Genomic DNA, 21,165 nt, shown 5'->3' with positions numbered 1-21,165 from the left:
GGATCATGACCTGAGCCAAAGACAGATGCTTAACATACTGAGCCACCCAGGCATCCCCTGAAATAGAGTTTTGAGAATTTTTTAGATTTCCTAGATACAAGTTTATTTAATCTTTATTTTTAATTGTGGTAAAATAAACATAGCATAGAATTGACCTTCTTAACCATTTCTAAGTGTACAGTTCAGTAGTGCTAAATACATCCACAAAGTTGTGCCAGCCAGCTCAGGAGCTCTTTTTATCGTGTAAAACTGAAACTCTGTGCTCACTAAACAACTCATTCTCTCCTTCTTCCCCATCCCCCTGCACTTGGTGACCCCCATTCTACTCTCTCTATGAATTTGACCACTCTAGATACATGTAAGTGGAAGCATATAGTATTCGTCTTTTTTTTTTTTTGAAGACTTTATTTATTTATTTGACAAAGAAAGAGACAGAGAGACACAAGCATGGGGAGCAGCAGAGGGAGAGGGAGAAGTAGGCTCCCCGCTGAGCAGGGAGCCCGAAGTGGGGCTTGATCCCAGGACTCTGGAATCATGACCTGAACCAAAGGCAGACACTTAACCCACTGAGCCACCCAGGCGCCCCTGTTTTCCTTTTCAAAGTTGTTCCAGCCTTTGCATTTCATACGAACTTTAAAATCAGCTTGTGAATTTCTGGGAAAAAAAAGTTGCTGGGATTCTTATTGGGACTGCACTGAATCTATAGATTAATTTTCAAATAACTGATACCTGAACACTACTGAATCACCTGCTCCATGAGCATAAAATCCCTCTCTGTTTATTTAGGTCTCCAATTTCTCTCAGCAGTGCTTTGTAGTTTCCAGTGGAGAGGTCTTATGTATAATTAGTCAATTTATCCCCAACTATCTCATATTTTTTTATGATATCACAAATGATATTTTTAAATTCCATTTCCAACTGTTTATTACTGGAATACAGAGATACCATTGTTCTAAATTTTCTTTTATTATCGTTTATAATAACAAAACTAATTAATTTTTTAAAAATTTTGTTTAAGTCACCTCTGCACCCAACGTGGGGTTTGAACTCACAAACCCCAGAGTCACATGCACTACTGAGTGAGTGAGCCAGGCACCCGTAATAAAATTAATTCATAATAAATTATTATTTATTACTTACTTTTAATTGCTTTTATTGATCTTGTTTCCTGAAATCTTGCTAGGCTCACTCACTAGTTTGAGAAGCCTTTTTGTAGATTTCCTAGAACTTTCTATATAGGCTACTGTTTTCATTTCCTCAGACTTCCGTAACAAATTACTACAGACTGTGTGGCAGGATATTCTACTGAGAATTCAATTTATTTTGTTAAGTTTTTATTCTGCTAAAAATTCCTAACAGTGGCTGCCTGGGTGGCTCAGGGGGTTAAAGCCTCTAACTTCAGCTCAGATCATGATCCCAGGTTCCTGGGATGGAGCCCCGCAGCAGGCTCTCTGCTCAGCGGGGAGCCTGCTTCCCTTCCTCTCTCTCTGCCTGCCTCTCCACCTACTTGTGATCTCTGTCTGTCAAATAAATAAATAAAATCTTTTTTTAAAAATTCCTAACAGAATGTTTGTATCTCTATTCACAAGGGATAGAGGCACCTGGTTGGCTCAACCGGTTAAGCATCTGACTGTTTATTTTGGCCTCAGGTCATGATCTCAGGGTCGTGAGGTAGAGCCGCAAAGGAGCCCTGCATTGGGGTCTGCGCACGGCATGGAACCTGCTTGAGATTCTCTCTCTCTCTCTGCCTCTCCTCCTCCCCGCACTGCTTATGCCCACAAACTCTCTCTCTAAAATAAAAAATAAATAAATAAATAAAATTAAAAATAAATCCATTTGGGGGCGCCTGGGTGGCTCTGTGGGTAAAGCCTCCCCATCAGGCTCAGGTCATGATCCCAGAGTCCTGGGATGATCGAGCCCCGCCTCAGGCTCTCTGCTCAGCGGGGAGCCTGCTCCCCCGCCCCTCTCTGCCTGCCTCTCTGCCTACTTGTAATCTCTGTCAATAAATAAATAAAATCTTTTAAAAAAATAAATCCATTTTAACAACTTTATTGGGATATAATTCATATACTACACATTTAGAGTGTATGTATTTAAAGTGAACAATTCAAGGGCACCGGACTGTATGGGAGACACTACTCGGGGAGGAGAGAGACTGGTCTGTGAGGTCATCAGGACTGAGAGACAGAAACCAGAGCTGAGGGAAATGCAGGGGCCAAGGACTGTCGCCACTGCCCGGCAAAATTTTTGGATTTTTTTTTTCTTTTGCATGGATACTTCTGCTGTATACTCATGTTATAATGTAGTTATCTATGGTGATAGCTCTCTTCCTGGAGCAGGTTCTCTATCAAATTTTTAAGGCAGAGGTTTGGGGGGGGGCAAGCCAGGAAGGGGTAGCAAAGAGCTTTTCCTGCATCTGCTAGGCTTTTTTTTTTTTTTTAAAGATTTTATTGATTTATTTGAGAGAGAGACACGACGAGAAAGGGAACACAAGCAGGGGGACTGGCAGAGGGAGAAACAGGCTTCTCGACGAGCAGGGAGCCCGATGTGGGGCTCTATCCCAGGACACTAGGACCGTGACCTGAGCTGAAGGCAGCCGCTCAACGACTGAGCCACCCAGGTGCTCCGTCTGCTAGGCTTTGATTGCATAAATAACCCTTATGCCAATGTGGACCATCTCAGGACCGCCTGTCCTTGACCTCTACAAGTGATTTTCAGAATATTCACAGAGTCATACATATAGAACTATCATCCACCAACCATGCAATCATCATCCCTATCTGACTTTATTTTTTTAAGATTTTATTTATTTATTTGACAGAGAGAGACACAGCAAGAGAGGGAACACAAGCAGGGGGAGTGGGAGAGGGAAAAGCAGGCCTCTTGCGGAGCAGACTGAGCCACCCAGACACCCCCCTATCTAACTTTAACCCATTTTTGCCGACCCCAAAAGAAGCTCTGTACCCACTGGCAGTCATTCCCATTTTCCCCGCTCCTCAGACCTAGGCAATCACTAATCTACTTTTTGTCTCTATAGATCTGTCTATTCTGAACATATGAATAGACTCATACAATGTATGGCCTTTGGGGACTGGTTTCTTTTATTTAGCACATTTCCAAGGTCCATCCATGGTGCAGCCTGTCAGTAATTCTTCCCTTTTTATTGCCAAATAATATTCCATTGTATGAACATATCATGCCATCTCATTCCCATCTGCCAGTTGATAAACATCTGGGTTGTTTCCTCTTCTGGAGGAAATAATTCATAATAGTTATGAATAATGCTGCTGTGAACATTGCCTAAGGGTATATACCTAGGAGTTTAATTGCTGGGTCATATGGTAACTTTAACTTTTTGAGGAACTGCCAAACTATTTTCTAAGGCAGCTGCACCTTTTGAAATTTCCACCAGCAATATATGAGGGTTCCCATCTCCCTACATCTTCAGAAATATGTCATTGCTGTCTCTTTGATCAGATCCATCCTAAGAATAGGAAGTTGTATCTCATTGTTGATGTTGTTGTTGTTTTTTTTTAACTTACTTTAGAGAGAGAGGTCAGGGGAGGAGCAGAGGGGAGGGGGGAAGAGCCCTAAGCCAAGTCTTAGGTTAACATAGAGCCCAACACACACAGCTTGACTGCAGGACCCTGAGATCATGACCTGAGCCAAAACTAAGAGTACGATGCTTAACCAACTGAGCCACCCAGGCACCCCTCTCATTGTGGTTTTGATTTGCTTTTCCATGATGGCTAATAATGTTGAGCATCTTTTCATGCTTGTTGGTCCTTTATACAACTTTTTAAATTTAAATTCAATTAGCCAACATAGAGTACATCATCAGTTCAGAATTACTGAACATCATAGAGTTCAGTAATTCATCATTTGCATAAAACACCCAGTACTCATCACGTCATGTGTCCTCTCTAATGCCTGTCGCCCAGTTACTCCATTCCCCCACCCACCTCCCCTCCAACAACCCTCAGTTTGTTTCCTATAGTAAAGAATCTCTCATGATTTATCTCCCTCTCTGGTTTCTTCCCACTCAGTTTTCCCTCCCTTCCTCTATGATTCTCTGCACTATTTCTTATATTCCACATATGAGTGAAACCATATGTTACTTGTCTTTCTCTCTTGACTTTTATTTGTGTAACTTTTTTGGAGAAATGTCTATTCAGCTCTTGCCTATTGTAAATTGGGTTATTTGCCTTTTTGTTATTTTGTTGCAAATTCTTTACATATTTTGGATTACTAGTTCTTTATCAGATATATGAGTTGCAAATATCTTCTCCCATTCTGTGGGTTATCTTGTCACCTTCTTAATGCACTTTTTTTAAAGAAAGATTTTAAGGGGCACCTGGGTGGCTCAGTGGTTTAAGTCTCTGTCTTTGGCTCAGGTCATGATCCCAGGGTCCTGGGATAGAGCCCCCATGCCAGGCTCTCTGCTCAGCAGGGAGCCTGCTTCCCCCTTCTCTCTGCCTGCCTCTCTGCCTACTTGTGATCTCTGTCTGTCAAGTAAACAAACTATTTTTTTTAAAGATTTTATTTATTTATTTGACAGAGATCACAAGTAGGTAGAGAGGCAGGCAGAGAGAGAGGAAGGGAAGCAGGCTCCCTGCTGAGCAGAGAGCCTGATGCGGGGCTCAATCCCAGAACCCTGGGATCACGACCCCAGCGGAAGGCAGAGGCTTTAACCCACTGAGCCACCCAGGCTCCCCATAAGTAAAATATTTTTTTAAAAGATTTTATTTATTTGACAGAGACACAGCGAGAGAGGGAACACAAGTAGGGGGAGTGGGAGAGGGATAAGGAGACTTCCAGCCAGCAGGGAGCCTGACGAAGGGCTCAATCCCCGGACCCTGGGATCATGACCTGAGTGGAAAGCGGATGCTTAATGACTGAGCCACCCAGATGCCCCAAAAGTTTTAAATTTTGATTAAATCCAATTTGTTTATATTTTGTCACTGATACTTCTGCTGTCCTGTAAGAAACCATTGCCTAACCCAGGCACCAAGACTTACTCCTATATTTTGTCCTCAAAGTTTTATAGTTTTAGCTCTTAGCTACACATGCATATTATATACATATACATGTATAATAAAGGACTAAAGGTTATAAAGGACTATAAATATATCATTTTATATATATATATACACACACACACATGCGTGTTTCATACAGATAGCAGGAAGTGTGTTGGATACGGATATAGCAAGAAGAGCGTTCAGTTGGGAAGAAACTATTTGAGCCTACAGGAGAGAAGGGGATCATTCCAAGAACCAAAGATGCTTTAAGCTGCGTTGATTGGAGAGTGGAAGGGAGGCCAAGCGAGAGGAGGACCACAAGAGGCTGGAGAGGTGATCCCAGTCGTCTATGTTAAGGGCTGTAGGCGGGGGAGTCGCCGATCTCCAAGTTCAGGAAAAACCCCTCCGGGACGGTGAAGAGGTGGAGGGGAGGGCGCGTGAGGAGGCCGCCGCGGGGATGCGGGCATGCGGGAAGGAGATGTTGGTGGACGCAGCCGCGTACTACGAGGGGGGAGGAGAGACACTGGTCTGCGCGTTCGTCGGGACTAGGCGACAGAAACCAGAGCTGAGGGCAAGGCAGGGGCCGAGGCCGACTCCCACTCCCCCACGTGGCGGCCCGTTAAGTGGCGGGCGAAGCCGGCGCGCGTCTGGCCGCGTGGGAGAGCGCTACCTGCCGCGCTCCGGCTGGGGATGTTCGATGGGCTTGGGGCGTGGGGGAGGGCGGCGTGCAGAGAGACGTCGGTGTGACGCGGGAGGTGGAGTCCGTCCTGCCCGTCACCACTGCCCGGGCTCTGCCGGCCCGCGGGCCAGAGCGGGCCCCAAAGCCGGGGTCACGCGGTGGGTCTCCCCGCAGCCAGGGAGCACCCGGAGCAGCGAGCTCGAGGCCCGCTGGGGCCCGCCCGCACTCCGCCGTCCGCAGACGAGGTCCGCCGGGAGAGGAGCCGCCGCGCGCCCCGGAACCTTCGGCCGCCGCCGCCCTCGTTCGCCGCGGGACCCGTCGGGGGAACCCGTTCGCTGTTGCTAAGGGGCGGCCCCGGAAGTGACGCGCCCGGGGTTTGTTGACAGCGGAGGCGGCGGCGGCTGCAGGCTCCGAGCCTCAGGAGCCGGATCGGGGGAGGGGCCGGGCCCCGGAGCCAGCACCCGGCGGCCCTCAGCCCCGCCCGCAGCCCTAAGGGCAAGGTAACGGCCGCGGGGTCTCCCCCGCCGCGACCCCCTCCTGCGCGGGGCTCCAGTCCCCGGGATCCCAAGCTCCGCCCCGCCGATCCCCGTCTCCCGGAGACCCCGGCCCTAGCCTGGAGATTCCCTGTCTCCCTGGCGCTCTGGCCCCCGATTCCTCCGGGTCACATCCCCGGCTTTCCTCGCAGAGGAAGCAAGCATCCTGTCGGCTCCCGGTGCCCAGGGTATTTATCCGCGTCCTCCCCCCTTTCCCTTCTGCCTCAGGCGCCTGGGTATCGCCGCTGCAACCTCTTGCACAGGTCCCTTTCTGCCAGTGGTGGAGGGCTCCCTTCTCCGCCCCTGCTGCCAGGTTTGAGAAACGTGCCCTTAAAACTGAGCTCCCTTCCTCCAGAAAGAAAATGACGCCCTGTCGGATGCCCCTACAAAATGGGGGATCGATATCGGGCAAAAAGGGCTGGCCTCTGCCCCTCCTACCTGTTGGACGAGCTTAAGTTCCTCCAAAGCAATGCTTGAGAGCTCGGGGACGGCGTGGGTTCTGGAACGGCTCCCCAAAGGGATGACAAGGTGCAGGAAATCCAACAGGATGGGAAAGGGATGGGTTGGGGTTGCAAACCTGAGGGCCAGGGGAGCCTGATGGGTGAGTTAAAAGTGAAACTGACTGCTGGCTACCATAGTTCTGTGTGTGGAAATGGACCTAGCAGCTCGTTGGACCGGGGATCCAAGATTTCCAGTCTTGGCCAGTGCCTGTCGGTGCGCTTGGCTTTGAAGGGAGGGAGGAAGGCCTAGTGCCTCCACAGGGAAAAACACCCCCTTTCATCTTTCCCACAGAATGTTTTTCTTCACGGTTCAAAATGGTTAGAATGAGCTTTGAAGGCAGCTTTTAAAAGAGTAGCAAGAGGCTATGCTTAGAGCAAGAGGTGGTTGCAGTGGTGAGGGGGTCTTTGTTTCTGTTCATTGCTTCATTCAGAAAATAAGAAACATATGTAGGGTGTCATGGAGAAAAATAAAGCAGGAAGGGCCATGGCAAGGGCCAGAGAGTGGAGTCACCTTTGTGGAGACATTGATCAGAGAAGGTCTCTAATAAGGTGATATCTGAGCAAAGTGCGGAAGGGAGGGAGGGAGCAAGCCATGCATCCGTCTACAGGCAGAGCATTCAACAGCAAGTGCAAAGGTCATGAGGTAATATACTTGATGGTTTTAAGAAACAATAAGGAGACAATAGGACTGGAGGAGGGGAAGAGTGGGAACCAGATAATGGTGGGGAGAATGTCAGGGGCTGTCCCTGTGATGCAGGGTCCCGGAGTATCTAAAGGAGCACTCTTTCAGATCTGTACAAACATGGTAGTCAGAGAAAATATAGAGTTGTTTCAGATGACAAATAGCCATTATGCTCTGGCTTGGTGTTATAAGTGATCTTCTTCCATCTTTGTGGTGACTGCTGGTGGAATTAAGACAAAAAGGATGGCCATAGAGCACTATAGGTAAATCAGGTCTTGCAGCTGCTCCCTGGTTGTGAGAACTTGGGCAAGGGACCACCTCGGTGTCCTCATCTGTAAAATAGGGCTGTTGGGCTTAATGAGGGACATCACACACTGAAGTGCTTAGTGCACTGTTTAGCATGGATTAAGTGCTCGGTATCTAACAGTTGTGATGATGGCAGTGGCCATGAGGAGGAACTGTTTACATGTGTCTACCTCAAAGCCTTTCTTTTTAGCACCAGCTGGTGGTGCCACCAGCTCTGGCTTCCTCCCTGAGCTAGTAGAATTTTGGAGAACAGTGGGGGTGAGGGGAGACACAGTGGACACTTACTGTCACCCCTCAGTGGCAACAATGCTTGCATATCCTACAGGGAGGATGGTAGCTTGGTCTTGGCGTCACTAGAAGATGATGGCTTTTTATTTATTTATTTTTTTAAAGATTTTATTTATTTATTTGTCGGAGAGAGAGAGGGAGAGAGAGCAAGCATAGGCAGACAGAATGGCAGGCAGAGGCAGAGGGAGAAGCAGGCCCCCTGATGAGCAAGGAGCCCGATGTGGGACTCGATCCCAGGACTCTGGGATCATGACCTGAGCCGAAGGCAGCTGCTTAACCAACTGAGCCACCCAGGCGTCCTGAGATGATGGCTTTTTAAAAAGAGCAAAGCAAATCCCCATTCTACCACGTAAAACTGACAAAATGATGGTGTTGACATAAATGTGACGTGAGGACAGGTTGGGAAGGGCAGTCTGTTTTGGCCTCAGACATGCAGTTGGGGTGCATGTGGCAGATCTGCTGATGGGGGATATTAATCCAAGAAGTACCCAGCAGAGGCCGAGACTTTGCAGCCTGCCTTATAGGGAGCGGAACAATGGTTGCTCTCCCTCCTCACCCCCCAAGCCTGGACTATATCATCAGACCTGGGTCATAAGCTGAACAGGGTGACTGGGCCAGATGATTTAAAAATGAAAAGTCAGAGCGCTTGGATGCCGAGAGCCAGCCTACTCGAGCAGCTATCGTGGCTAGAACCTAGGATCAGCCACCTGGGGATTTGGGTTCAAGCCCCAGGTCAGCGTCTGGCTCACTGTGAACTTGGGCAAGTTCCATCGCCTATGTGGTCCTCAGTTTTCCTATCTGTGTTCTAACGCTGAAGGCTGTTGGAAGGATGAAACGAGACCCCAGTCATGAAAGCACTGGGTGCACTTTGAAGCTCTTTACAAAGGCAAAGAACTGTTCTTGTTATTATTGCCATCGTCAGCGTGTCTCAGCTGTTCTTGACTCCTGAAATGCCACTTCAGGGCCCCCTGCTGGGTCATCGGTTTGGGGACCATCATTCTTCATCTGGCTCAATCACTAAAACTGTTGGTTGGCAGGAGGAAACCTGCCAGAATGAACAGAAGGCTCTCCCCAGGCATGATTCCTGGGAGATCACTCCATAATGATTGCTCACCACCTCCTTGCCATTATTTCATGGCATCTCCCCAGCAACCCAAGGTAGGTGCTGTTCGCCACATGTTGACTGATAAGGACCCTGATCAGTACGGAGGCTGGTAAATATCGCTTGGCAATCTCGTGCAGCTGAGGCTCCTTCATCTGCCACCAACCAGCCATAGGCTCACTGTGTCGTGGAGCCTCCATGGATCACACAAGGTCCCCGCCAAGAAGCTTTGAGTCGCGTGGCCAAAATGACACATGCTTGTAGCACAGTTACCAGCGGTAAGAGATCATCTGTGCTCGGTGCCTGAGGACATGTAGAGTTTTAAGGAGTCAGTGGAGCCTCCTGGGCAGAAACAAAATCTGAGGTGGAGGAAAAGAGTTCCTGCCCCATAGCGTCGTGGGGAAGAGAGCCAGGCACTTGCTGGGGGACCTCAGGCAGGTCCTCACACATCTTTGAACCACAGTTTGTTCATTTGGAAAACAAAATAATGTGTCCCTCCTAGGTTGTTTGTGCCTCTGGTGAGAACATGCATGGAAAGCTCGGCACTTTGGGTCTGGAACTAAGGCGCACCTGCTCGTGTGTGTCTAGGGACAGATAGACCCTTGAACCGTACATAGTCCATGGCGGATTACTTTGCCATTCCTCAGCTGCCTATCTGCATGCTGTAGATTCTAATAACTCCTGCTCCATGTGGTTGCTGAGGGAATTAAATGGCCTAGTGGATCTCAAGTACTTAGAGTTCCTGGTATATGGTGCTCAGTCTGGGTGTGATGGTTAAGTTTGGTTGCAAGCTGGGAACCCAAGTATTCTGCAACGCCCCTCTGCCTCCAGGGGGCACCAGGGAGCAGGGAGGTGCGTCCCTGCCTCCTTATATTTCTGCATTTTTTTAATGTCACCCACTCTGTGGATTAGGTGCCCTAGGCTGGGTAGGCCGGCAACCAAGCAGGCGACGCTTTAGGATGCTTTCTGCCCCTGGCCTGCACCCTGGCCCCTGGGAGACCCTGGCACTTGCCCTGACTCCCCTCCCAGCGGCTTCCCACCACCCAATATCTGGCGTGGGATCTGCTCCTTCCTGGAAAGCTTCCACCTTCTGTAAATAGGGTATTTGTTTGAGATCCCCCCCTCCACCGGCTCTTGGGTTAATATCTCACGGGGTTGGGCACTGCTCCGAGACTGAAGCTTCTGGCACCCCCCAGCCTCTCTGTTGGTGGGGTGTCAGGTCGCCTGTGGGGGTCCCATGCTCCCTCTGGACCATAGTCCCCTGTCCCCCACCCCCACCCCCCAGCCCTCGGGCTGCACGGACAGAAGACCCAATGGTGCGGTGAGGTGCGTGGGTTTGGTTTAGGATCGTGTCCCCTGTCATCCGTTTTGTGACTTCAGGCAGCCCTCGGTGTCATCGTCAGCAAATGGGGTAACAGTCAGGGTCAGTGCCTCCCTGCTGTAGTGAGGTCAGGGCAAAGGCAAACCTTTATTCTGATGTGTGCCAGGCACAGGCTGGCACAAAGGATCCCGGAGCCTGTAAGCAGGCTGGGTTCCCATCCTCCCCGAGCTTACAGGGCCGTGGGAAGGGTGATCGGCAATTGTTATACAAGTGTCAATTAGCTTCAAGTACCAGATCCTGGGGAATGTGGTTTGTTGGTTAAATAAGGAACTGTATGCACTAAAGCATGAGGGGCTCAGTGCTCCGCAGGTCCGGAGTGGAGGCTGCGGTCACTGCTTCTGTTTTCTGCCTTCTCCCCTCTGCTCCCCGCCTCCCTCCCCCCTGCCCCGCCCCCATATCAGAGCTCAAGATGGATCCAGTGTAAAGAACCTCCTGGAGAAGGGAGGGAGGAAGACACAGAGTTCTTCTTACCGTGCGGTGTGCTCTCAGAATCAGAGTTCCCTCTGTCCCCAGTTGCCAGAATCCCAGATGGCCAGTGCTTGCTGCAGGAGTGAGGAGCCCTCGGGGGTGGGCGTGGGGAGGGTAGAGATGGCAACTGCATGGGGGTGCCAGAGGCAGGGTGCCCCAGGCCTCTCCACCTCTGTGCCAAGATGAGGATGGCCCCTTGCTCCTCCAGCTCACCCCAGGCCCAAGAAGCAGGGTCCCACTGTCCAAGGGTGGTAAGCAGATGGTACTATCAGCCTGGTTTGTCTTTGGGCGACCTTAGTGGCTGAAAGGGTGGTGTTTCTTCCACTGGGGAGCAGAGTCAGGGCTTGGTGGGTAGCTGGGTAGCTGGGTAGCTGGAACCAGTCCTGTAGAAAAGGCAGAACCCATCACGTTGCTCTCTTGTTCAGAGCGGTGAGGGTTTGTCTGTGGCCACTGGGGCCTTCTACTGTCCTGGCACAGTGGACAGGGAGGGTACAGGGTGTGCCTTGTCCCCTGGGTTCCTGCCACTTCTGCCTCAACCTGCAAGCCCCTCTCGTCCCTTCCACAGGTCACGTGTGGAAACCCTACAATGTAGTAGGCCCGCACAGGGGTTCATCACTTCCTTTGTCCAGCAAATTGTTGTGGAATTGGGCCTGTGGCACCAGCATCCCATACCCTCTGGACTTTCAGTCTGTGCACATCTGTTCCTCCTGGGATGCCTTTCCCTTCTCTCCCCACCGCCAGAGTTAACTATGACTCATCTTTCAAGTTGCAGCTGAAATGTCACTTCCAAGGAAGCTTGCCCATGACTTCCCCAGTCCAGGGCAGGTCCCCTGGCAGAGGCACCCAGAGCCCCAGGTACCTTCTTCTCCTTCAGAACCCTGGTCCCAGTGACATGGCATGGGGTTTGTGTGCTGCTTAGGTGGATGTCTGTCTCCCTCAGAGTCAGTTTGCTCCATAAGGACAAGGACCTTGTCAGTTTCGCTCACCACTGGACCCGCAGTGCTCGATAGACAGCTGCTGAGTAGGTGAAGAAGTGACCGGGCCTCAATGCAAGGCGATGCCCCACAAGACGGCCTGGTTCCTGCCTTCATGGAACTGGCCATCTGGCCAGGAAGCCTGATCACTAAACCAGCATTAGTTCAAAGTGTTAGTTGTCACAGTGGGGCCATGGGCACACATGGCGGGGAGCACCCTGGTGGGTCAGGGAAGGCTTCCAGAGGAAGCGATGTCGATACTAAGGCCAGAGATGTACGGGGAGCAGCTCGTGAAGGGGCGTTCAGAGGTGGTGTGGGCTGGTGCGTGTGTGGGCGGGAATGCCTCCTGGAAGAGCAACGCAGATGTGTTTTGGGGGCGGCAGGAGTAGTGTTTAGAATAGAAAGTGGGATAATTCGTTGAAGTGGGATGCTCCTGGTTGAGAGAAAACAGATTGAGCAAAGGTCTGAAGGTGACCCTGTGCTTAGGGCCTGTTGCCAGTACCACGAAGGAGGCCAGGCCGGCTGCTGTAGGGGCCAGTGGGCACCAAGTGGGCCAGAAGGCTGGCTGCGGTTCAGGAGGCCTTGAGTGATCGCTTGAAGAGAGGGGACTCGGTTGCCAGTGGGGTGCGCCTCCCTGCCAGTGGTGCTCCCTGGGCTCCTGTTGCCTAGGGAAGATCTGGAAGTGAATGAAGATAAAGGAAGGCTGTGCCCAGTGCCCAGGCAGCCTGTTTATTGTGTCTTCCATCAAGGGTGGCCCACAGCCAGTGGGACAGCGGGCACCACAGGCCTGGCCAGGAGCAGATGGTGCTCTGTTGGGGACCAGGGCAGGTGAGGCAGAGAAGGCGATGATGGTGGCAATGGTGGTAATCGTGATTGTAACAGTAGCTGCTTTGTCTGGGGCAGTTACCACCGACCAGGTGTCAGGCTAAGCTCTTCGCATACTCCATGTTATCCTCACACAGTGCTCCCTGTTTTAGAGAAGAAACCGAGGCACAGAGAGGTGAAGACACTTGCCCAAGTTCATCTGCCCTGAAGCAGCAGGGCTGGGCCTGGAAGCTGGGTGGGCCTGACTCCCGACCTCCCAGAGCACTGGCGCTAGTGAGTGGTGGTGCCGGAACTTAGTCCTTGTGATTCCAGAAGGTGCGGGGCTCTGGGGCCGCCCATAGGATTTCCAGAGCGGCCCTGAAGGCTCAGATATGGACGTGGGGGCTCCAGGAAGCCAGGGGCAGTGCTGGGCCCCAGACTCCTTCAAAGCTCTCCAAGGAGTGATGTGATGGAGTCTGAGAGAACAGGTTCAAATCCCACTTTGGACAGAGGAGCCTCTCTGGGCTTGAGTTTGCTCATCTGCAAGATGGGATCATAACCAGCATTTCTTGCGTACTCAGTCTCGTCAAGCCTGAGACCAAGAATTTCCCGACATCTCATTTACTCCGGCAGCCCCATAAGGTGGGAATTATCATCCCCATTTTCCAGATGAGGAAACAGGTCCAGAGAGGTTAAGTAATTTACAGTGAATTGTAGAACTGGGTTGAAACATAGATCTATCTGATGACAGAGCCTACACTTAAAAAGAAAGAAAAAGAAAAGAAGCTATTGAAGTATAATGTAGCTAGGGAAAGGCCTGGAAAGCATGAGGGGACAGTTTGATAAATGTCTACAGGTGAACACACCTGTCCCTGAGGCCCCACTGCCGCTTTCTCATCGCTGTGTCACTGCAAAGGGAATCGCTATCCTGATTTCTAATACCATGGGTTCCTTTAGCCTATTCCCCCGCCCTTTCCAATACAGACTCTGGTAGGAAGATGGTCTGGGATTCATTCCCGACTTTCCTCGGTTCTATAAATGGTTGATTGTTTTCTATCTTGGTCATTCAATTTGAATGTGAAGGTTCCGTTTTCATTCTGTCTCAGCCACTTGTCGCTGAGGACCTACACTGTCAGAGCATCACTTAACTGAACCCCAGTCCCCTCCAAATGTGGACCCCTTTTGGTGTTTAGGCCATTTTCTTAACTTTTACTGCATTATAATATACATTTTTTAAAAATCGCACACCATGGTATACAGCTCCCGAATATTCACAAAGTGAACACACCTGTATACCCAGCACTCAGATGTGGGACTAGAAGCTTCTCGGCACCTGGCCAAATCCTCAAAGTAACCTCAGTCCTGACTTCTACCATCACAGATCAGATTGTTCGTTTTTTGTTGTTGTTTTTGTTTTTTTTTTTAACTTAATGGAATAAAACGTGATTGGATTCATTTGATCCATGATACGATATATGCTCTTTTCTATCTGACTCCTTTCACTAATTTCGGGAGGTTCATCCAAGCTGTTATGTTAACAGTAGTTTGTGTGTTCTCATTGCCCCTAATAGTTCGTGGATGAGTGTACCGAACTTACTTATGCTAGTGTCCGGGACGTTCAGGTTCGATTCTGGTTTTGGCTGTTCTCAATAACGCTGCTATGAACATTCTGGTCTGCGTCTTTGGGGGAACATCTCTGTGCATCTCTGTTGGGTGTGTGCCTAGGAGTGGGGTTGCTGAATATGGAACACGTGTGCATACTCAGCTTTGGTACATAGTGTCGAACAGTATCCCGTTACACTGTCAATTTGCACCAATGGACACTCCCACCCACAGCGTGGGTGACACCCCGTTGTTCCATTGTCACCACAGCACAAGCTTGGTGTATTGCCTGGATCATTTCCAGTTGAGCCGTTCTGGTGAGTGGAAATGGGATCTCATTGTGGTTTCACAGGTACTAATGAAGCTGAGCCCTTTTACATATGTTTCCATATATTCTCTATCCTTTATGAAATGCCTGTTCAAGTCTTTTGTCCATTTTTCAGTAGGATGCTATGTCCTTTTAAAAACAGTTTGGGGGTCAGATGAATGGATAAAGAAGATGTGGTATATATATACACAATGGAATACTATGCAGCCATCAAAAGAAATGAAATCTTGCCATTTGCAACAACATGGATGGAACTAGAGGGTATTATGCTGAGCGAAATAAGTCAATCAGAGAAAGACAATTATCATATGATCTCTCTGATATGAGGAATTTTTTAAAAAGATTTTATTTACTTATTTGACAGAGAGAGAGAGTGATCACAAGTAGGCAGAGAGGCAGGCAGAGGGGGAGGCGGAAGCAGGCTCCCCACTTTGCAGGGAGCCTGATGCGGGGCTACATCCCCGGACCCTGAGGTAATGACCTGATCCAAAGGCAGAGGCTTAACCCACTGAGCCACCCAGGTACCCCTGATATGAGGAATTTGAGAGGCAAAGTGAGGGGTTTAGGGGGTAGGGAAGGAAAAAATGAAACAAGATGGGATCAGGAGGGAGAGAAACCATAAGAGACTCTTAATCTCACAAAACGAACTGAGGGTTGCTGGGAGGAAGGGGTATGGAGAGGGTGGTTGGGTTATGGGCCTTGGGGAAGGTATGTGTTATGGTGAGTGCTGTGAAATGTGTAAGCCGGACAGTTCACAGACCTGTACCCCTGGGGCAAATAATGCATTATATGTTAATAAAAATAATTAATAAAAATTTTTTAAAAATTGAGTTTGGGGGGGTTGCCTGAGTGGTTCAATCAGTTAAGTGTCTGATTCTTGATTTCAGCTCAGGTCGTGATCTTGGGGTTGGGAGATCAAGCCCTGTGTGGGGCTCTATGCTCAGTGGGGAGTCTTCTGGGGATTCTCCTCTCCCAGTGCCCCTCACCCTGCTCACTTGCGCATAAATAAATCTTAAAAAATCAATTTGGGAGTGCCTGGCTGGTTCAGTCAGTGGCGCATGCATATAGCTCTGGATCTCAGGGTTGTGAGTTCAAGTCCCATGCTGGGTGTAGACGTTGCTAAAATGTGTACGTATGTATGTATGTGTGTGTGCGAGTGGAGAGAGAGAGAGCACAAGTGGGGGAGCAGCAGAGGGAGAGGGAGAAGCAGGCTCCCTGCTGAGCCGGGAGCCCAATGCAGGGCTCGCTCCCAGGACCCAGGATCATGACCTGAGCTGAAGACAATTGCTTAACTGACTGAACCATCCAGTTCAAAATTGCTAAAACTCAAAAAAGAATGATTTGTAGAAAGAGTTTATATATTCTGAATATGAGTCGTTTGTTGGATATATTATTGGAAATATTTTCTAGTCAATGGCTTATCCTTTCTCTTTCTTAATTATATCTTTTGATGACTGATGTACATTTTAAGGCAGTACAATTTTTTTCTGTTTATGGTTTCGGGGGTTTTTTGGTGAACTGTTTAAGAAATGATTGCCTACTCTAAAGTCACAAGATAGACTCCTGTGTTTTCTTCTAGAAGTCTTGTTGTTTTACCCTTCACATATAGGTCTGTGGTCCATCTCAGATTAATTTTTTTTATTCATTTGACAGAGAGAGAGAGAGAGATCAGAAGTAGGCAGAGAGAGAGGGAAGCAGGCTCCCTGCTGAGTAGAGAGCCCGATGTGGGGCTCAATCCCAGGATCTTGAGACCATGACCTGAGCCGAAGGCAGAGGCTTAACCCACTGAGCCACCCAGGTGCCCACATCTTAGATTAATTTTTGTGTATATATGAACAGAAGTTTCTTCACTTCAGTGCAGACTGGATTATCATTTTTCCCTCAAGAGTGTTATTTGAGGAATCTTTACCTAGTTTAAGGTCATGAAGATAGTAGGAGACTTTAGGGTTTTGGGGTTTTTTTTAGTTTTTATTTATTTTGTTTTTAGTGATCTCTATTCATGACCTCAAGAGTCACATGCTCTACCAACTGAGCCAGCCAAGGGCCCCAACTTTATTTACCTATTTGTTTGTTTGTTTGTTTAGGCTCTACGCCCGAGGTGAGGCTCAAGCTCATAACTCCGAGATGTTACAAGTATCACGTGCTCTTCTGACAGCCAGCCAGGCACCTGCCCCTGACTTTAGTTTTTTAATAACCGTTTTGTTGAGCTACAATTCCTAAACCATATGCGATAGCTATTTCACATAGACAGTTTGTTGGTTTTTAGTATATTCAGAGTTCTGTGTCTGCCACCATCATCAATTTTAGAACATTTTTATCACCCTAGAAGAAGCCTCGTAGTGTTAGCAGTCACTGCCTATGCCTCACAGCCCCAGCCCTAGGCCACCTCTAATCTACTTCTGACTCTACGGGTTTCCTCTTCTGGCTACACACTGTGTGTAAATGGATCCGTACAACATATGGCCTTTTGTGCCTGGTGTCTCTCACTTAGCATAACGGTTTCAAGGTGTCCATGCTGTAGCACGTGTCAGTACCTCATTCCTTTTATGGCTGAATAACATTCCGTTGTAGGGATAGACCATTTTTGTTTATCCGGGCATCAGTTGATGGAAAGTAATTTCCACTTCCTGACTATTACGAATAGTACCGCTGTGAACACGAATGTATGATTTTTATGTGGACGTATATTTTCACTTCCCTTGGGAGAAATGATTAATCATTCTTAATCATACACAGTTTAATTCAATGACAGCATGTCTATGAAGGCCTGGCATATACTGAATGTTCACACGGTGACTACTGTTTACGGGTTAGGTTACACAGTAAGGGATGCCCCAGTGTAGCTGTTAAAGAAAGCCCCGTTATCCTCACCAAGCATTGGGTCCCCAACACATGCACGTCTGCCCACGGATACTGTAAAGGCAGAAACATGCCCGGACAAGACCCCTGCTCTTCGCAGGTCAAATCACACACAGCTAGTGGCGGAGCAGAGAGGACCAGGAAAGGGAGCAGGAGCCCTGCTAAGCTGCTCAATTGAGTGTGACATTTGGGACCTCAGTTTCCCTACTCAGAGATTGGGCATAGGGTAGCTGGTGGTTGTGGCTCACTTAGCTTCTTCCTGTTCCCCAGGCTGTGGTTCTGCCAATGACCCTGTGAGTGCTGGGAGTCACTGCTGCCCCTAGGGGCTCCTGTCCTGGATTGGCCCACCCTCCTGACCCCCAGCATGGCGTCCGACACCCCTGAGTCCCTGATGGCCCTCTGCACTGACTTCTGCCTGCGCAACCTGGATGGCACGTTGGGCTACCTGCTGGACAAGGAGACTCTGCGGCTCCACCCAGACATCTTCCTGCCCAGCGAGATCTGTGACCGGCTCGTCAATGAGTGAGCGGGCAGGGGGCTGGGGCATGGGCATGAGTCTTAGCATGAGCTCTGGGACCGTGGTGTGCACCATGCAGGAATGTGGCTATGGATACACACGTGTGGGGGGTGTGTGCATGGACTTGGGTGTCTGTGGGTATGGAGAACACTGGTATATTCGTAACCATAAAGCTACATGTGTGCACATTGGTATGTGTGTGGAAGGGTGTGCATGTGAAGGAATGGACGTATGTACACGTGGGTTTCTGCAGCATGGGGTATGTTTGAGTGTGTGACTGCAAGTGTGCATTATATCTATGAGAGGGTACAGAAGCCTGCATATAGGGGGCGCCTGGGTGGCTCAGTCAGTTAAGCGTCTGCCTTCAGCTCAGGTCATGAGCCCAGGGTCTTGGGATTGAGCCCTACATCGGGCTCCCTGCTGAGGTGGGGCGTCTGCTTCTCTCTCTCTCCCTCTGCCTGCTGCTCCCCCCGCTCCGCTCATGCTCTCTCTCTCTCACTCTACTCTCTCTCTCTCTCTCATTTTACTCTCTCTCTCAATAAATAAAATCTTAAAGAAACGTGCACATAAACAAAGGAATTCTGACTGTTCCGTGTGCCTATGTGCACATGCCTGTGCCTATAAACCCGTCTGTGTGTGCACAGAGCCACACACACGTTCGTGCACTGGTACACTGTAAAGAATGGACCCATGACCAGGGATCAAATCATTCAGAAAATCTGTATCTGGGCCCTCCAAGGAACTCCCCACTATGAGAGGCTCCTGGCAATAGGATATGCATTCACTCACCTCAGGGAGGTCAGTCCAGATCCCCAGAAGGGAAATTGTTAGACCAAACAGTTGCATATAAAAGTGGGAACTTGTGGGTGGCTCAGTCCGTGGAGAATAATGCAACTCTTGATCTTGGGGTTGTGAGTTTGAACTCCACATTAGGTGTGAAGACTATTTAAAAATATGATCTTTTTTTTCTTTTCTTTTTAAGATTTCATTTATTTATTTGACAGAGAGAGATCACAAGTAGATGGAGAGGCAGGCAGAGGAGGGGGGGAAGCAGGCTCCCCGCCGAGCAGAGAGCCCGACGCGGGACTCGATCCCAGGACCCCGAGATCATGACCCGAGCCGAAGGCAGCGGCCCAACCCACTGAGCCACCCAGGCGCCCCTTATCTTTTTTTTCTTAAGATTATTTATTTGAGAGAGAAAGAGCACACAGTCGGGAGGGGCAGAGGCAGAGGGAGGGAGAGAACCCCAAGCAGACTCCCTGTCAGGACAGGAGCCTGACACAGGGCTCTATCCCAGGACCCTGAGATCATGACCTGAGCCGAAATCAAGAGTCAGCTGCTCAACTGACTGAGCCACCCGGGTGCCCCTAAAAATAAAATAATTAAAAATAAAATAAAATAGGGGGCGCCTGGGTGGCTCAGTCGGTTGAGCGGCTGACTTGATTTCGGCTCAGGTCATGATCTCAGGGCCGTGAGATCAAGCCCCACATTGGACTCCACACTCAGCAGGGAGTCTCCTTCTCTCTCTCCCTCTCCCTCTGCCCCTCCTCTGCTCGCTTGCACTCTCTCTCAAATAAATAAATCTTAAAAACATAAAATCTGAAAAAAAGAAGAAAGCGTGGGAACTTGTGTGTGACCCCAGCACGGAGCCTGACTTGTAATCATGTTCTGGGCATTTGATGTGGCTCAGCCACTCGCGTGGACCCTTTGCAGACCTGAGTTATGTCCATTTTACAGATGAAGAAACTAAATTCTGGCAAAGTTCCATTACTTGTGTGAAGTTGCCCAAGTGGTAAACAGCCAAGCCAGGATTCAGAGCCCAGTGTTTGACTCCCAAGCCTCTTCCACCAGACCAGGATTCTTGTATCAACTGGGATCTCAAACAGGGTTTTATTCAGTGTTTGGCCTGGACCCAGCTGGGAATGTCAAACCCCTTGGCTTAATCTTCCTGTTGGAAAGGGTCCCGGGAGGGGCCGATCAGGAACCGAAGCCTGCTGAAAGACGAGGAGTGCGGATGCCTGTATTTGTTACAGATGCGTACGGGTTTCGGGAGGAAGTGTTTGGGATTTGCTATTGATTAGAGACCGCTTTGTTATCTTTGCTGTCCTGGTGCCTGGGGGAGCATCTTCATGTCACCTGCAGGGCGGTCAGGGTCCAAGCAGATGCTGTTAGAAAGAGGGACAGGGGTTGGAAGAGATGGGAGTTGCTGGTGGGTGGCAAGGGAAGGTTTCAGGGACAGGAGGGCTAGTGCAGAGCCTTGAGGGAGGTCAAAGGCCCCTGCACCCCTCCCGCTAGCGAGGCTTCTCTCCCCGCCTAGGTACGTGGAGCTGGTCAATGCCGCCTGCAACTTTGAGCCGCACGAGAGCTTCTTCAGCCTTTTCTCGGACCCCCGCAGCACCCGCCTCACCCGGATCCACCTTCGCGAGGACCTGGTGCAGGACCAGGACCTGGAGGCCATCCGCAAGCAGGTGAGACCTACGTCACCAGCCAGTGGGGACGGCCATGGGGAGGCCGGCCGGAGAGCATCAGTGACCCCTCCGGGACAAGAATCCAGCACGCCCGCACCTTGCACACACCCCTCCTGAAGCCCACCTGTGGTCTGGGCTCGGGCCTGGGGGTCGCCAGAGGTGGGGGTTGGTGGGCTGTGGCGGTGACGGAGCTGTCCCTGCTCCCAGGACCTGGTGGAGCTGTACCTGACCAACTGCGAGAAGCTGTCCGCCAAGAGTCTGCAGACGCTAAGGAGCTTTAGCCACACCCTGGTGTCCTTGAGCCTCTTCGGCTGTGCCAACATTTTCTATGAGGAGGAGAACCCAGGGGGCTGTGAAGACGAGTGCCTCGTCAACCCCACCTGCCAGGTGCTGGTCAAGGACTTTACGTTTGAGGGCTTTAGCCGCCTCCGCTTCCTCAACTTGGGTCGCATGATCGACGGGGTCCCTGTGGAGTCGCTGCTGCGGCCACTCAGCTCCCTGGCTGCCCTGGACCTCTCGGGCATCCAGACAAGCGACGCGGCCTTCCTAACCCAGTGGAAAGATAGCCTGGTGTCCCTTGTGCTCTACAACATGGACCTGTCAGACGACCACATCCGGGTCATCGTCCAGCTGCACAAGCTGCGGTGAGCTGC

The 21,165-nt window shown here is 50.0% G+C and overlaps 1 protein-coding gene across 2 annotated transcripts in view; it reads left to right on the top strand.

Moving 5' to 3' along the window:
* Positions 1-6,106: 6,106 nt before the first annotated feature.
* LOC111146324 (zyg-11 related cell cycle regulator) overlaps positions 6,107-21,165 on the top strand; it is a 28,860-nt gene continuing 13,801 nt past the window's right edge. For both annotated transcript variants that reach the window (XM_022501836.1, XM_022501835.1), the window contains exons 1-4: positions 6,107-6,200; positions 17,798-18,049; positions 20,362-20,512; positions 20,720-21,156. In XM_022501836.1, coding sequence (XP_022357544.1) covers positions 17,892-18,049; positions 20,362-20,512; positions 20,720-21,156 — 746 coding nt within the window. In that variant the 5' untranslated portion in view covers positions 6,107-6,200; positions 17,798-17,891. The remainder of the gene's footprint in view (positions 6,201-17,797; positions 18,050-20,361; positions 20,513-20,719; positions 21,157-21,165) is intronic.

Source organism: Enhydra lutris, unplaced genomic scaffold, assembly GCF_002288905.1.
Source record: "Enhydra lutris kenyoni isolate GAN:26980312 unplaced genomic scaffold, ASM228890v2 scaffoldscaffold13, whole genome shotgun sequence".
NCBI classification, from domain to species: Eukaryota; Metazoa; Chordata; class Mammalia; order Carnivora; family Mustelidae; genus Enhydra; species Enhydra lutris.
Note: the sequence above shows the minus strand (reverse complement) of the source record. Positions and strands in the feature narration are given on the sequence as shown.